The following is an 18,342-nucleotide window of genomic DNA, read 5'->3' as shown; positions in this document are numbered from 1 at the left end:
TTCGACCCACGGGTACAGTGAGGCGAAACTCACCTCGATGTGCGTGCAGAAACCACTGTTGCAATGAAGGACTCTACCAGCTTCAACTCACTTCCAATCACCTACAGGAAGATACTTGAGTCCATACCCGATCACAGGTCATAGTCACTTGTAACAGTGACTACCTCACATGAAATGACGATTAGGGTTTCACATGAAATGACGATTAGGGTTAAGTAAGAACACTTAACCCATTAAGGACTTAATCACCTAAGGGTATGATTGATTAAGGTTTGACTTATTTGTTTTCGGGTGAAATAATAATCCAGTCAACAGCCCAATTACACGCCCGATTATTGCCCACAATAAAGCTCCTCGATTCTAGGAATTAATCCATTAAGTCTGATATTGTATCAATTTAATTATGGAGAATTATTAAGTATTATTTTAGTTTTAATTAATAGTTTTTAACGCGGGTCCCGACCAACTCCAAAGTTAGGGTTTTCTTGATATTAGGTGTAACATCCCAATTTTCAAGGCCAAAAATTTCATTTTTAAATTAAGTACCTCATGAAATAGTGTACCAAAACATTGTCAAGGTTACATCAACTTATAGAAACCATAACGTCATGTTTCAAAATCACAATATCAAGAGTTATGAAAATCAGAGTACATTCCCAGAAACTCCATGTGGAAATCATGTGTGTGTGTGTGTGATGCGCTGCTACACCGCCGACTCCTTCCCCTTGGACGAAGAGGTACCTGAAACCAAAATTGAAACTGTAAGCACCACTGTTGGTTATTTATGTTTGTAGATGAACATAAAATAATTTACTTTTTTGTGATGTCCTTTTTTTCTCATCATAACACTATTTGCCCATTGAAATTTTTTTTGATTCAACAGTTCACTACTATAAAAGACTTTTTAACAAACATAGAAGAAAGTACAATGATGTAATATTAAAAAATATCAGAAACTACATTAGTATTTCTTGCATTTTCCTAAAAATAAATATAGTGGTTTAATAAGAAAGTTACTTGAGCAATCTTTGATGGATTTAAGACAGAAAATCCTTCCAGAAATATATTATGCTCCCATAATTAACTTTTGAAGTAAGAAAATTTACTTATTGGTTTTAACCTGGTGGTTGAGTATCATTTGGTTTCACACTTTCACTTTCATGCTGGAATAATCATGGAATGAGAATATTAACTTCTTGTCCTAAATCCTCTTTTATATAAAAAATTTAATATTCTATTCTACAAATTACATGAAAAGCATTAAAATCATGGAAAAAATTGAAAACTTTGAACAACAAACATGATGTGAATGAAAGTTTAGATACTTAAAATTCATTAATATGTACCTGGGTTGGGGAGGTTTGATGCATGCCCTTTGGAAAAGTATAGTGTCCATAACATTAAAGTAAATTTTGTTGATTCTCTGCTGATCTCATAGCCCTCCAATTACAGGGTAGCTAGCATTCCAGGACTCATGAAGCATGTTATAAACAACTGCATTGACCTAAAACAATTGTTGGGAATACATTTGTCAAAACTTGTGAACAAAGGTTATTTATTTATTGGTTAAAAATTATCTAACTTCACGGGGGAGTGCTTACATGATAGTGAGTGTTGGCATGTTAATAACCAAGACTAAAGATATCAAAAATGTTAAGTAAACCAAACATAAGGTACACTAGAAAGGTTACCCCCGCTACGTGGGGGCCAGAAGCTTTCAATGTTGTTTCCGAATTGATAAATATGACAGACATAGAAAGTGCAAGGATGAAAAGTCCGGGCTTTGCCCCGGACAAAAAATGTAAAAGTTTTGACTGCAAGGACCAGAAGTGTGAAAATGGCTAAAGAATTAAAGGGGTAGGAATTAGCAACTTTTTAGAAAAGGGATCAAAGTTGTCAAACCGTTAAAGTTTTGTAGCCAAACTTTAAATATTAAAAGGTTCCAAAAAAGTGTAAAAATATTGATTGCAAGGACCAAAAGTGTCAAAATGGGTAAAGAATAATGAGCAAAGTTGCCAAAAAACATCCAAATTTAGTATTCCTAACTTCCAACAATAATACAGGGACCAATTCTGCCAAAAAAATAGGAAGATGAATGGAACACAAACCAAAGGACATGAATAAATTAATTAAAGAAGTACAGGGACTGGATATGTAAATCAAGGGACCAAACCTGGACAAAGTATCCCAACTTTACTATTCCTTTCTTCCACAACTTTAATATATATATATATATAATAATTAATGTTTTACATCAATTTAACTAAGTACCGGTTAAAATGGATTCTTATTGTGTACCTCTTTTACCATATCATGGAAAGGAACAACATCACTAACAGCATAACACACGAATATCAACCACAACCCTGCAAAAAAAAAAAAAAAAAAAAAAAACTATCAATATCTATGCAAAAGTTCTTCATGGATAAATCAAGAAAACTATTAAATAAATAAATAAAGTAAACCCCTCTTATAGCATGTTTACACATGCCATTATAGCAGTTGAAGCTATAGATATATAAGAACTAATACCCTCGTGTAGATGACCTTCACATTCTTGCTCTCAATTTCTACCATCTTATAAACACTCTACATCATTACCTAAATATTTTTTTAATTTAAAAGACTATAAAGTGATTGAGAAGGCACAAACTCACTTGGTCATTATGAGATTGTATACTACTCTTTTAATGCCACCATCTATGCTCCTAGTAACTCTTTAGTATTTGGTATCGACGTTTCTAGTACCACCCAATGATTTGCCTAATTTCATATTTCATCTTTCATCCTGAAAAATAAAATAAAAAAAATGAATTAGACCAAATATTGATAGAAAAAATAGTTTAATCTGCTAAAGTAGGATATATATTGAAGAATATAAGAAGAAACAAACATGGACGGTCTATTGCATCTCTTCTGTAGAGGGTAGATTCATTTCAAAGTGGTTACCTGGAAGATTTATCCTTTTCTTTTAGTTTAGGATCTTTACAAAATCAATTCAACTATTGAACTAAATGAACACATATTCTTGACAAAATTGGTCCTAACTGAGATATTTCATATATGGAATAATAAATCCAAATAGCTGTCAAAATAAATTTTATGTTTGAAAAGCAAATATGAATGCAAAAGCATACCTGATGATATCCATTTGTGTCTATGCGAGAGACGAAACCACGGCAAAATCTGAACTAATATCCCCAAAATAGCTGTCAATTCCTATGCGCACGCTTTAGCTGATTTCAACATGACAAAGAGGATTAATTGAAAAGTAAAAAACCAATTACCTGCTTGATTCGTGTATGGAAGATGAAGAAGAGGACGAGGAGCTACAAAGTCGGATTTTTAAGGAGAACCAGTAGGTTCATAAATCAAGGAAGACATTAATGAAATTGATTTATCGGTTTGACCGACTCCAACATCGGCGACTGATATTACTCTGGCAGTGGGTTTTATGGCAGATTAGGGTTTCCAACAAAGAAGATAGAGGTGAGCAACCAGTGGGTTTTTGAAGGCTGAACAAATAATGATGGTGGTTTTTCTATGGTGGTGGTGGTGGTGGCAGTGAAGCAATGACAAATCTGAGGTCATGGTAGTTGGTGGTTCAGAGGGGGCGACGACTGGGTCTTGAGCTTGTTAGCCAGAGGTAGATTACCAGTGGAGAGGGAAGTGTGTGGTGTGAAGGTTGGTGGTTAGGGAAGATAGAATAAGGAGAGTGGTTGTGGTTTCCTTTAAATGATGATAGATATTGTTTTGATTGTGGGACAATGGTTGATGAAGGTGATGATTAAATACCTAAATCACAGTTTGTATGATCCAACCAATCTAAGATCGAGACCAACAAATCGATGGGATAAAGAGGAGTATGGTTTGAGACTGAGAGAAAGAATGTATGATCCAACCAATCTAAGATCGAGACCAACAAATCAATGGGATAAAGAGGAGTATGGTTTGAGACTGAGAGAAAGAATACGGTGGAGGTGGTGAGGGAAGCAGCTGGTTGAAGGCGAAAGGTAGTCAACGGTAAATGAGAGAAGGGGAGGGTTATATAAATGGAGAAGAAGATGAACAGTCACCGAGCGAAAGAAAGGGTGATATAGTGGAGATGTTGTTGGGCGGGATAAGGAATGAGGACCTAGTCAAGAGCGGTAGAGGCCATATATAAGTGAAGGCGCACAAGAAAATTTTTAGGCGAGATCGGAGGATAAGAGCCGTAAATAAAGTTTGATTTTTTCAACCCTTGACCAAATAACATTTACTTGCTTTGCAATGTATAAATTCATTGTAAATACTGCATAAGGTCTTGTACCTCTTAAAATTCAGCAAAATCTGGTAAATGCTTTTTAAGGTATATAGATATGCATATATGCTCCTAAAACGTTAATTTTTTGGTTAAAAAAATTATAGTTTTTTTTAATATTCTAGTTTTCTTTTTTTTTCTTTTTTTTTTTAAATTTACTAAGTTTATAAAATTTATTGTTTTTTTTAAAACAGTTTTTTTAAAAATGTTTTATTTCAGCTTTTTTCAAAAATTTATGTTTTCTAAAAAAACTAAAAAAATCTGCAATTAAACAAAAAACGAAAATTATTTTTTTTTATAAAAAGTTCCGAAAATTTGATTTATAATATTAATTTGAGAGCTTTTTATTAATATTTTCAATAATACTAAAAGTTAAATGAGATTGGTAAGATAACGATCATGCCTTTAATGAGTTAATTTGGATCTAACGCTCCATCTTTAGTTCTCGGGTTCTCGGAAAACTATGACTTCTTAACCGATCTCACCCCTATATATTTTTATTATATATTTTTATTTAAAAGTAAAAACTTATAATAATGATTAGAGCCATTTTTTCTAGCTCGTCCTAGGCCTTCGATGATATTTGATTTTTCAAGACTGACAGTGACCGTTATAATTAATCACAATCACTTTCTCATGAAATATGTAATACAATATAATAAATATTATATTACATGTGAAATATCAACTAAATTTCAAACAAGAGATTCCAAACGATTAAAAATAAAAATGTTGTTATTATCTTTATGATAAAAATTAAAAATTTGTAAATGTTATGTGTTATTTCAAAAAAGTGTTAAATTTCATAGTTTATAGAAATTAAACATATTTTTTAATTATATATTCTTAATAATAATACCTCCTAGTAAATTAAGTAAAAGTAAATTAAGTAAAAGGATTGACATAAATTTTTAAAAAATAAAAGGTAAATTTTGTAATGATTATTGGTTCATCTATACATTTATTTTGATTTTGATATTGATTGATGCGACGACTCCTTTTGCAAAAAGGGTGCTCCTATATACACGAATAAAATCGAATAAAATCGTGTAATCGAGATTTGGGAACAACAGTCCACGTCCCATGTCAGAAGATTTTCAATTTCCTTTATGTTTTTTTTATTTTAGTCCCTTCAACTTAGATGTAACTTTTAAAAGATACCTTTTTTTTTTCTAATTTTAATAGTATACTCTAATAATTAATTACTGATTTGAAATATATAGAAAAAAAAAATATTTATTTATGTTCTTAATAATTAACTCTTATATATATATATATATATATATATATATATATATATATATATATATTCTCTTCTAATAAAAGAGTAGCTTGGTTGGACACATGTCATCTTTGTGTAACTTCTCATCATTTTTTCCCACTTAAAATTGTATTCGTAAACAAATCAGATTCCAATCAAATTCATAACTACATTCCTTAAATAAAGTTTGATTTTTTCAACCCTTGACCAGATAACATTTACTTGCTTTGTAATGTATAAATTCATTGTAAATACTGCATAAGGTTTTGTACCTCTTAAAATTCAGCAAAATCTGGTAAATACTTTTTAAGGTATATAGATATGCATATATGCTCCTAAAACGTTAATTTTTTGGTTAATAAAATTATAGTTTTTTTTTTAATATTCTAGTTTTTTTTTTTTAATTTAATAAGTTTATAAAATTTATTGTTTTTTTTTAAACAGTTTTTTTTTTAAAAAAATGTTTTATTTCAGCTTTTTTCAAAAATTTATGTTTTCTAAAAAAACTAAAAAAATCTGCAATTAAAAAAAAACGAAAATTATTTATTTTATAAAAAGTTCCGAAAATTTGATTTATAATATTAATTTGAGAGCTTTTTATTAATATTTTCAATAATATTAAAAGTTAAATGAGATTGGTAAGATAACGATCATGCCTTTAATGAGTTAATTTGGATCTAACGCTCCATCTTTAGTTCTCGGGTTCTCGGGAAACTATGACTTCTCAACCGATCTCACCCCTATATATTTTTATTATATATTTTTATTTAAAAGTAAAAACTTATAATAATGATTAGAGCCATTTTTTCTAGCTCGTCCTAGGCCTTCGATGATATTTGATTTTTCAAGACCGGCAGTGACCGTTATAATTAATCACAATCACTTTCTCATGAAATATGTAATACAATATAATAAATATTATATTACATGTGAAATATCAACTAAATTTCAAACAAGAGATTCCAAACGATTAAAAATAAAAATGTTGTTATTATCTTTATGATAAAAATTAAAACTTTGTAAATATTATGTGTTATTTCAAAAAAGTGTTAAATTTCATAGTTTATAGAAATTAAACATATTTTTTAATTATATATTCTTAATAATAATATCTCCTTGTAAATTAAGTAAAAGTAAATTAAGTAAAAGGATTGACATAAATTTTTAAAAAATAAAAGGTAAATTTTGTAATGATTATTGGTTCATCTATACATTTATTTTGATTTTGATATTGATTGATGCGGCGACTCCTTTTGCAAAAAGGGTGCTCCTATATGGTAGCTACTAAATACACAACCCAAGAACACCCTATTATGAACACCCTATTTTTTAAGTCAACCATTTACTACTAAAAACACACCCTAAATCTGGGGAAATGTGTAAAAAGACTGAAACCTTTTGTGAGCATTGTAATTTGTGAATTTTAAATACAATTAATTATTTATTTAAAAGGCCTTGATTTATTCCTTAATCAAAAGATCCCAAAAGTTCGAAAAACATGTCGTTGACAAGATTCGAACCCTAGCCTACTACAGAACATGACTGCGAAATTTGCACCAGGCTAAACAACTTTTCGATTTTAATAGCTGAAATATTATATATAAAGTACTATACTACTAAATCTATTATTATTAATAATATAGTTATTATTATTATTAGTTATATTATTCTTAAATATATTATTATTATTATTATTATTATTATAATATGAAATATATATATATATATATATATATATATATATATATATATATATATATATATAATCGTGTAATCGAGATTTGGGAACAACAGTCCGGTCCCATGTCAAAAGATTTTCAATTTCCTTTATGTTTTTTTATTTTAGTCCCTTCAACTTAGATGTAACTTTTAAAAGATACCTTTTTTTTCTAATTTTAATAGTATACTCTAATAATTAATTACTGATTTGAAATATATAGAAAAAAATATATTTATTTATGTTCTTAATAATTAACTCTTATATGTATATATTCTCTTCTAATAAAAGAGTAGCTTGGTTGGACACGTGTCATCTTTGTGTAGCTTCTCATCATTTTTTCCCACTTAAAATTATATTCGTAAGCAAATCAGATTCCAATCAAATTCATAACTACATTCCTTAAAATCAGCTGCATAATTAAATCGTTTTCCTTTTTAAGACCACATGGTATGGGCCATAACGAGAACGGGAGATGCTGACCTGGATGCCCATAACGCGGTCTTAATGGGGAAACACCCCCCCCCCCCTAACTCGTTGCAACTCGTCGTGGCGAGTCTCGTGGGCGTTACGACGAATTGAAACAACATGATTTTATACCGTTGGCTTTAATGACCGTTGCTATTGCATCTTGTTGCATCTTGTTGCCCATTTCCCCACTTGGTGTTATAACACCATTTGCTTATGTGGCATGTGAGGTGGCACAACTTGGTGTTGCACCTTGTTGCCCACACCCAATGCTCTAATAGCAAGAAATCAATAAATAAAATGTCTCTAAACTCTCGCTACATTCGTCTCTCTTTCTAAACTACCTCCCCCCACCACCGCTTAACCCTCCCTGAAAGCCCTAGACGTTTTTGTTTATGCCTTATGTTCACCCTCTTCTTTACCATCTTTCTGCGTTTAATATTTCTCAGACCATCCGTTATACCCACCACATACCATATATGTGGTGGGTGCCACATCAGCACCATATTCTCCTAGTACTAACATAGGATACCTACCACTAACATACCACTCTACCTCATTTTTTTTATTTAAATTTAATTCAAAAATACATTAAAACACAATAACACATATTTTTTTTAATTAAATTTAATTCAAAAACACAGTAAAACATATTTTTTTTAAACTAGTTTTTTATTCAATGAAACAAGATTACATTAATTTAAAACAAAAAACATAAAATAAAAAAAACCATAAAAAACCTTAAAAATGCAACCACAAACAACTTAAACTATTTTTCAAACCTTATTTTTAATCACTAAATTTTGGTCACTCTCTTAATTTTCGCTAAACTTTGACGTGTTTAAACGGTGTATGTTTCGTGTCTTCATATTGGTTCATGACCATAGCAAACGGGTCGTCTTCGTGTACGTTGTTTATAACAAAGTTATAAATACCATTGAATTCAAGACATTTAACTCTTATATCGCGATACTTCAAACATATTTCATCAAGACTACGACTTTGGCAACCCATTAAATCATGGAAAACGTTTCCAACTTTTATCCAAAAATTATGAGGCGTTACTGGGTCTTCTGAAACCGCTACCCATGCTCATGCTAAGTTCTATTCTTCATTTTCTGACCAATTCGTCCTTTTAGGAGCCATTGATATTAAAAGAATGTAAAAGAAGTATGTGAGTTTGTGAGAAAAGAAAGAAAAAATTGTGTGAGTATCCCTATTCTAATAAATAAATAGTTTTAATCTCCTTTTGTCAAATGTCATCATAATACAACTCCTCATTAATATTATGTCATGTGTCATGTAGATATATTAGACAACTCATTTCAAAATTCAAATTTACATTTTCTAATTATATGTTAAATTTGAAGTTATAATAACTTTAAAATTTTGATATATCTATTAATTAATAATTTATTTAAAGTAACTTATTTAAAATAATTGATTAATAATTATAAATTTTTATTATAAAAGTTTAATTAATTTTATAACCGTTATTCCCACAGATTATAAACTAGTGTTTAATATAAGTGTGGTATTTATAGAAGTGTAATATGTTTGAATGGTTAAAAAAAAAAAACAAAATCCGTTACAAATAAACTAGCCGTTGCTAAAAAAAAACAAAATCCACCAATAGCAATTTCCGTTTGATTTCGTGGTACACACAACGCCCAACCACGACCGGCCGAGATGGTGTACACGGTCGTGGTCGTGGTCCACGTATACCACGAGCCTTCTCGTGCTATGTATACCATATGCCCTCAGCGTGAACGGAAGGCTCTCACCACAACCACCCTAGACGTCGTTGTCCCACCCCTACTCTACCGTCTCACAAGCATCGAGTAAAATGAAAGTATGTTATCTCTCCAGCATCCTCTTAAATTTGTAATCGATTTTTTTGGTAATTATTAACTTAATCCCTGATTTTTTGGATGCATATCCCTTGCTCGGGAATTAAGTTGGGATTTATTTATATAATAATCTATTTCAGTCGATGTATCAAGCAAGACGACATTCAGCCCCTTCGCCTCTTCTATTTTGTATTTTTTTTTAATGTTTGAGAGCTCGATGATTATTTAGGGTTTTAATTTGCGTCCTTTGATCTTCTTTTTACGGAAAGTTGCACCAGGTTTTGATTTGGGTTTTTGGCCAAGTTCTACCTATATTGGTGTAAATGTTTTTGATGTAAGGCATGAAGTTAATTATATCATATGATTGTCATGTGTGTAATTAATTATATACATTCTTTCCCCATTGTTAATTTGATTCATCTTTTAGTTAAGAACTCTAACTTCATGTGTTAAACTCGATAAATGCTTTGACTTTCAAGAATTGGTATTTCCTTCATTTCAGAAAGCATAAGGTTTGTGTCCTCTTTCTTTTTGATTTAATAGTATAACTCTTTTGTTATTCCAATAACTCGTAAGAAAATAAAAAAGATGTGTTTAGGAATTTATTGGTTGTTTTTGAAGTAATTAATCATTGGAATGTTTTTAAATCGAACAATATGTGGAATTATGGAGCAAATATGAAATGGTTAATTGACTTGTGTTCCATTAATCCAATATTCCAATTTATCTTTTGTTAATACATATGTTATTTTTTATTTAGTAGAGATGTTTATATTCCCAAAACCAAACTTTTGTCTTCTTTATGACATAGAATGTTACATTGCACTCAATCAGGGATGTGGAATCTAAGGTTAGTAGTAAATCTGGTGTAAATAGTTATTTATTTGACATCTTTTTTTTGTTACATTTCAAGATGAAGCAAAAAAGAAACATTACTCTATGGTGGTACTTAAGCCATTTTTTTTTTTCAAATTTGGATACTACTAACCTATAGTCCAATGAAATAGGTTTTGAAAACCAAACAACCATCTAAAAGTAAGAGCTTCATAGGTCATTGGTTCATGGATTCAAGCAGAATTTGTCAGGTTGGTAATTAAAATATTTCATTCCATGTTAAACATCGAATGTAAATTCAAGATTTTATTCCATGTTAGTGATTGTTATTTTAAATATTACTCATTTCCTTATTAATTACAATTTTTTACTGTTGATGCAAGTGTCTATCCACATCATATTGACCATTTACCTAAACAAGCTACCCTTGTAGACCAAAACCAATGACTCTAACGATTCCAATACATATCTGATTTTTCCCAATTGAACCATTATAAGTAAGGTTATATGTAAGAAATGACAACATAATTCCATTGATTTTTTATTATAGCCTCCCATTTTTACCTTTTTGAGTATACCATTGTATTTTAAAAATTCTATTTGAATATAACAACATAGAGTAATTTTTTTTTACTTGGGTAAAATTTTCAAACTACTAAATCTAAGAAATAAATTTTTTGAAGGTGTAATGCCTAATGTTCTAAGAAGTTCGCTATGGTGCGCCAGGGCTCCAAGGCTTGTACTTGACGCCGAACTTTAACAAAATTTCGCCTTAAGTAATAGTAGAAAAAATATATAAAATTATTAATTATATACAAAATTGCCGCCTTAAGTAACGCCTTACAAACGACGTGACTCGCCACAGCTTGAAAAAGCTTGAGGCTTGACATTGCCACGAAGTCACGCCTTACGTTATTTAGAACATTGGTAATGCCATATTAGAAAGAAATAGAAATAGGATGCTATAATACACAAACCAGTGAAAGTATGTTGTCAATTTTTGCATTTATCACTTTTATGTGACATCGAACAAACCATAATAGCTCAAATTTCACAAGAACGTTTATTGTTTTAACATGATATTCTAACCAAATTTCATAATATTAATTTAACATGATATTCTAACCAAGAACGTTTATTGTTTTAACATAAAGTTCTAACCAAATTTCACAATATTGCATGTTTCTATAGTCTATATCACCCGTTAGCTGCTAAAAAATCAAAATTATTAAACCATTTCTTGTAGAAACCAATACATCAAAACTGCAACTGTAACCGATATAAAAATACTTCCTTACCTTTTAATGTTGTAGCTGTGTGGATGTGTGGATTAAAGGTGAATGTAAGTTTGATAATATACCTTTTTCTTTTTTATTTTTATTCACCTCAAATATATTGATTAAACTACTCCAAAATGATGAGTTTTTTTTACATCATCTTAAATTTTTGCATAATCGTAAGTGTTCAAAATTTCTTTTCACATCATGTTGTCTCTTAATGTTTATTCATTCCTATTAAAATTTTCTTATAATAAACCAAACTATATTTACGAAGAAGTGTTAGAAAATTTATGATTTTGTTATCATCCATTTTATTTTAATTTGTCAATTGTTTTGTTTTCTCATTTGTTTTATCATTATTTACATTTTATCCTAATTGTTGCCCCTGTACCAATAGTAGCTATACCAATAGTAGCTATACCAATATCTTATAATATCTTTTATTATTATTTGTAATAAGACTTTTTTTTTTGTTAATTTTCATTTTAATTTGTTATATCTTTTCATATATGTTTATTTCAAAAGTTTAATTTTCTGATTTGCCATATACTAATTTTAATTTAATAGGCTGTTCTAATTTTATTATCAATTTAACATTTCATTACAATATCATTATTTTTTTCATTAATTCAAAAATAAAAAATGGCTCATATGTATTGAAAAATAATTTCTTTCATATATTTATTTGAATTAATGATTATAATTTTATATAAATAAAAAAACATAAATCTCTTAATTAATAATTTATTGAACACAGTTGATTAATAATTATAAGTTTTTAGTTCCCCGGGTTATAACCTAATATATATATATATATATATATATAATTTTATCAAAAAATTTGTTGTATTAGCAACGCACATTAATCGTGGTTAAAACATCACCACAAATCTTGTTTTATCTAATAGGCTTGGTTAAAATTGATGAATAAAATTTCATGTTCATTAATATGTAGTTTGTATCATCAAAAGATAACTTTTAGCATCATCATATCTTACTTTTTAGGCTCACTTAAAAATAATATAAAAAAATATAATTCATATTCTTTAATTTTATAAATGGACAAATATAAACATAAATTTACTCTTTGTTCACAAATGATTTGCTAAATTTATACCGCTCAACTAAATTTATGTTTTTTCTCCATTTATACCGAATAATAAACAATTAGAGACTTTGTGATGTGATGTTGCATTCCTAAGTGCTATGCATACATATGTAATATGTTAATGAGCAATTTTTTAATTTTTACATCCATGACACGAATTATTCCCCGACTCATGAAATTTTAACACTTTCATATTGAAATTGTATTTTGATCTTTATGTGAAACAACGACAATTTCAGTTTTTTTTTTTTTAATTTCTTTCTTGTACGAGAAGGACTTGACTCTTGAGTGACTCGAGTTCAACAAGACCTAGGGGTAACAACCCATCCCCATTGCAGGTGACAGTGACACAGTCGCCCATTCTGACAAGATAATCACCCACCGTCCCCCACTCATCAACACTCCTTTCCCGGTTTAACTACTGAATATTTTTTTTCTTTTTAACCCTTAAAGTTTTTTTTTTTTGTTCCAAAAAAGCTCTTTAAGATACACACATGCAGCACATTTTAAGATTTCACCACTAAAACATTATTTTTTTTTGAATTATATCTTTACCCAAACAAGGAATAATCTTCCAATTGGTATTTGAAACTCATATATGTGGGGCATGTAGCACTAGCAAGCAAATATCCAATGCTTGTAATAGGTCAAAGATACAAAGTAACTATATAAATGCATCAAAATCTTGTCAAAGTAGTTATCTAAAAATAGTAAAGGGCGTACCTGGGTTGCTATGCTTCCTGGTTGTTGTTGTTAACTTCCACATCCCCCCAACTTTCCACTTCAAAACATGCCTGCTTTCCCTTTTTTGCCAGAGAAAATATCTCTTCTGCTTTCTTGCACATACCCTGAACTGCAAGATGATCCATCGCCAATTTTGCTAAACCTGGATATCCAATCTGCTTCAATTTCCACCAGTTCAATGCATCTGTGTCTTCCTCAGGCCTCACATTCTCATTGTCTAAATATTTCGATAACTCATCTAGTGTCGTACTCCTAGAGGCCTGGGCATTCTTCTGTGCTTGCATTGAACTAATAAAGGATTTGGGAGCGGCAAGTTCGATGGACACATTATATTTCTCAGTAATGTACTTTTTGATGGTTTCTTTATATTTTTCATCATCCTTGATCTCTGAGTGTAGAAATGATTTCACCCTAATATCTAGAACTGCAGCTCTGTATGTGAAATCATCCCAAAAAGTCTCAAAATATTTCTTGAAATTTTGAAGTACAGAATCAGCTGCAGCTTTGATTTTTTCTGGGACTACGTTTTGTTCAACATATGCAGATGCCGACCTCCTTAAACCATCCAACAACAATAAACACGTTCCTAGAGTTGGAAACGTGTTCTCTAGTTCTTGACTAGACATGTATAGATTTTGTAAAATCTCGTTAAAAAACAGAACAATCTTTTTCTCGTCCTCGTCAAATAACCCCCTCTCTCCATATCCCACTTCTGCCAAAAAAGCTTGTATCTCCTCGTATTGCTGAGGAAATAGTAGTAAACATATAAATATATACTGGAAAAGCATTACAAAAGTACTTCTTGTAAAAAAACATAACATTATTACCGCTAACAGTGTTTTTGTCATCAGGTAGATAGCCTTTAGACTCTTCGCAAACTTAGGTACATCAGTAATCTTGACAGCAGACGGTGTTTTTCTTGTCTTATGAGCATCCAGAATAGAAAATACTACATATAGTTTTGACAAAATCACAGGCTGTGACTCTAACATCTTCGCATAGTTTGACGCCAAAAATGTACCAAGGCAAGGTAGAAACATAAATGGAATCTCATCTGCAACTGCACTTATCTGTTCGAGATGACGACCAAGAAGCTGTCCATTTCCTGCATTCTCATATGTGCAGGATAATATTCTGCCCTGCAAGTCATACTTCTCCACAAACTTAATGATGTAGGCATAAATGTCCTCTCCAGTAGGTCCAAAGCGTTCGATATTTTTTCAGTCAGAAATTTTTTTTCTATCTTCTTGGCAGTTGATATGTAATCTCTCGTCACCAAATCTAAATGCTCATTAAAAAGATGCACATGCTTCGATCCTGGAGTAACAGACAATAAGATTAAATTTGATATATGCATACTATATAATTGTAAAAAACTATATGAATATAAATATACCGCCAGCATTGAACGAGTAGGGTTTACGGCCTGGGCAATATTTGCATTTAGCTTGCTTTACATTTTTCTCGTTGAGATTGATGTCAAAATAAGGACGCCAAAATGCTGATTTCTCTGTTATTAGAAAAAATCAAATCGAATAGATGTATATCAAATCAATCGAATCGATCAGATGTATATCAAATCAATCACTGTAATACATTGATTTGTGTGAAAATTGCTACTGAAATCACATTGATTCTTACCACTACTCAAGTGTTGATTAATGAGCAGCCGCATATATTCCTTATCTGTTTGTTTCAAATGAAAACAGAAATTCATTAACTATCGCGATCGATCGAGTAAAAAAAACGCTGAATCATCAATCAATCATCAATTCTCTCAACAAACGCACAAGTTTATGCGAAAATTAATAACGGAATCAATTTTATGTTTCAAATGAAACGAATCAAAATAACAGTTCAATTTTATGTTTCAAATGAAACGAATCAAATTGAATCTGTAACGCCGAATCATAGAAGATTTTGATTTTGAAGAACATACTTCATATACGATTACGAATAAAAAGAAATTGAGTACGTTTAAATACGAAATCAAAACAGAAGTTGATCGAACGTTACCTCCATCGGTAACATCAACGTTCCGAGCCATATCTGCTTCGCAAACTTTAATCAGTACAAAATAGTTGCAATAAAATCGCATTAATGAACATCGGAGAGAGAGAGAGAGTACCAGACCTTGAAACTTTCTTCAGAGCATTAACACCCCGTTCCCGAGTCGAAGGAGAGAAAGGAAAGGAAATGGATGGAAATGAGAAAAAAATAAAAGAAATTGATGTTGCGAGTTTCATCAAAGGAGGGAAGTGGAAGAAAGTGGAGAGTAATGGGAGGATCATTTTCCCTCCTAACTTTCCTTCCGATTTGGGAGGATTTGGAAAGAAAGAACAAAATGATTCATTTTCCTTCCACTTCTCTCAGACTCGGGAACACAAAAGAAAATTTTGTTTTCAAATCCTTTCTCTTCTTTTCTCGCGTAACTTTCTTTTCTCTTCTCTTCTTTTCTTTTGTTAAACTCGGGAACGAGGCGTTAAGGGTTTATGTGGAGTTAGAACTTAGAATACGAATAAGAATTTATTCAAAATTTATAACAAACCATTTTATATAGACACTTTATCTCGAGATGCCTTTACAATAGTGATTTGAGTAATTACATTTCTTTTCTCCTTGTGACTTATATGTATGCGAACAAAAGACCTACATTTGGTCCATGTAGCTGTTCCAGTCTAATATGCTCTATTATATACGTGTGCAATGATAAAAATGTCCTCTTTACATTTTTTTTTTCAACTTTATTATGTTTATTAGGTTATAACCCGTGTAGTACACGGATGATTGACTATTATAAACAAAATAGATATTATCAATAATTTTTTTTAATCTTTAAAATATCATAAATAAATATTATATTAACTACACTTACACAATCATACTATTATTATAAACAATAATATATTTTTTTAATGAAATGATTTAAATCATATACATGTAAATACACCTTAGAGACTTTATTTTTATGTTCATAAACTTTATCGATTGTATAATATATTGTTTTAATAATCTGTTGCAAAAACTAATTATTGAACATTAAACCATCCATAAATTCTATCAAAATAAAGGAACTTGCTAAGTTGGTGGACTTCAAATACACCACCACGTTGCATTTGCATTTGACAAAAGCCTCTTTTAATGAAATTGGTATATTTGAATAACCTCTATTTTCAGTTTTCTAACCGTTTAAGAAATTATTTAGCACTTAACTAATATGCATTTTACAATGATATAAATCTTATCATAGTTCATAAATAAGTAATAAGTATTGTAATTATAAAACAACTTCAACGAATAAAACTAAACAATATTAAAATACAAAAAGTAACTATACATAATAACAAAAGGAATATAAACTACAAATAGTAACAAAAAAGCTGAGTATAACCACTAATAAAACGACTATATTAATATACTTAAACAATAACCCAAGAGTTTCATATAAAAGACAACCAACAAAATCCATGAAGCCATGTCTGCATCAACTAAACGCTAATAAAAGGACTAAACATAAGCCAAAGCAAAGGATATGTAGCAGCAATGAACACAGGCTAACCTGGTAATATGAAGAAAAAATAAATCTTTGTTGTCCAATAGACAAAACATGAGCATTTCAGAGAAAGAACAACTTCATTAAATCAAGGCAATCAGAACAATGCACATGCCAATGTGGGGTCTAAATGCAACACCATACTAAAAAGGCTTCTAGGGTCCATGTGACAATTAAAACAATTTAAGAAGCTCTTTGACCTGTAGGAAGTGAAAATAACACCAAAATGTTAGCACGATGCCACACGAAAGAAACGAAACTCATAGAACCGTACTTCATTCTATTACAACACCATACTTTATGATCTACCAAATTATAGGATTGTACTTTCAAGTGCTATTTTATTAGGACATTGTAATCTAAAAAAGCTACCCAGTTATAACATTGTACTTTCAAAGTACAATGCTATAAAGAAAGAAAAGTAGAATGCTATGAAATGAAAGTAAATAAAAGTAATGTATATTTATTTCAGTTAGACCAATATAGTCTGTTACTTGTCCCACCATATTTTCGAACTATAGGTTAGGACTTATAGCATCTTACTTTCAAATGTAAGGTGTTATAGATAGCATCATATATTCTATCATCTTAGTTGGATGTCACGGTACAAGTAATATAAGATCTTAGTTATCAAAAAGACACCAAGTAACTGATGTAATGGAAAGTACATTTCTATTTCTTGGATTTAGCTCCTAATTGGCCTAAATGCAAGAAATAGAAATATTCTTCCTATTTTTTCACACGCACACACATTGTCATAGCGACACACAAATATACAACAGAAGCATATACTTTGTGTGTATGTGTGTATGGTAGATCATTCATACCTCTAAACATACCTTGGTAGAGGGAAAATTAAAATGAATGAAAATACCAATAAATTAGATATCATTCATACCTTTGGGGCAAGTGGTGGTTCATTATAGCAAATGTCTGTCGGATCACAATTATGCCATTGTCTTGTCTGTAATGTTTCACCGATTACAGCTCAGTTACGGCTCATGAATTGCAATATAAATTTAAAAAGATATTATATCTATATTAACATTTCTTATCAATTTTTTTTATATACATAGGATCCATAAAAAAGTAAATATCAAAGACACTTCATGGTTGAGTGGCTTAAGCGCGGGTGTTGGGTATTGGGAAATGGAGGAGCTAAGCCAGAAGACCTTTAGCTATCAACTTCAAGGGCATTTTAGGAAAATATACATAAGACTAACGATT

At 30.4% G+C, this 18,342-nt stretch overlaps 1 protein-coding gene across 4 annotated transcripts; it reads right to left on the bottom strand.

The window, feature by feature from the left end:
• Positions 1-509: 509 nt before the first annotated feature.
• LOC145126543 (uncharacterized) lies at positions 510-15,786 on the bottom strand. 4 transcript variants are annotated; one of them, XR_013716424.1, is made up of 12 exons: positions 15,696-15,786; positions 15,579-15,611; positions 15,204-15,248; positions 14,959-15,072; positions 14,390-14,879; positions 13,542-14,305; positions 3,138-3,236; positions 2,894-2,949; positions 2,658-2,788; positions 2,299-2,366; positions 1,347-1,504; positions 510-741 (listed from the first exon to the last, which is right to left on the bottom strand). XR_013716424.1 is itself a non-coding variant. In XM_079062708.1 (7 exons), exons 5-6 carry the CDS (start codon positions 14,600-14,602, stop codon positions 13,550-13,552), a joined length of 969 nt encoding a protein of 322 aa, XP_078918834.1. In that variant the 5' UTR covers positions 14,603-14,879; positions 14,959-15,072; positions 15,204-15,248; positions 15,579-15,611; positions 15,696-15,786; the 3' UTR covers positions 8,400-8,878; positions 13,542-13,549. The 4 variants fall into 4 exon arrangements, 2 of the variants coding, with proteins under 2 accessions (XP_078918834.1, XP_078918509.1); XR_013716426.1 differs by lacking the exon at positions 2,894-2,949; XM_079062708.1 differs by lacking the exons at positions 510-741; positions 1,347-1,504; positions 2,299-2,366; ... (1 more) ...; positions 2,894-2,949; positions 3,138-3,236 and adding an exon at positions 8,400-8,878.
• Positions 15,787-18,342: the final 2,556 nt, after the last annotated feature.

This window comes from Lactuca virosa, chromosome 1 (assembly GCF_052849685.1).
Source record: "Lactuca virosa cultivar CGN04683 chromosome 1, Lactuca_virosa_CGN04683_v6, whole genome shotgun sequence".
Lineage (NCBI taxonomy): Eukaryota > Viridiplantae > Streptophyta > Magnoliopsida > Asterales > Asteraceae > Lactuca > Lactuca virosa.
The sequence above is the reverse complement of the archived record's forward strand: the minus strand, read 5'-3'. Positions and strand labels throughout refer to the sequence as shown.

Bases quoted from the DNA above. Each gene is read 5' to 3' on its own strand.
- LOC145126543 (XM_079062708.1), bottom strand. From the start codon at position 14,602: ATGTTTCTACCTTGCCTTGGTACATTTTTGGCGTCAAACTATGCGAAG. The intron at 14,306-14,389 runs GTAATAATGTTA...CTATTTCCTCAG, and splicing joins TGACAAAAACACTGTTAGCG to CAATACGAGGAGATACAAGC.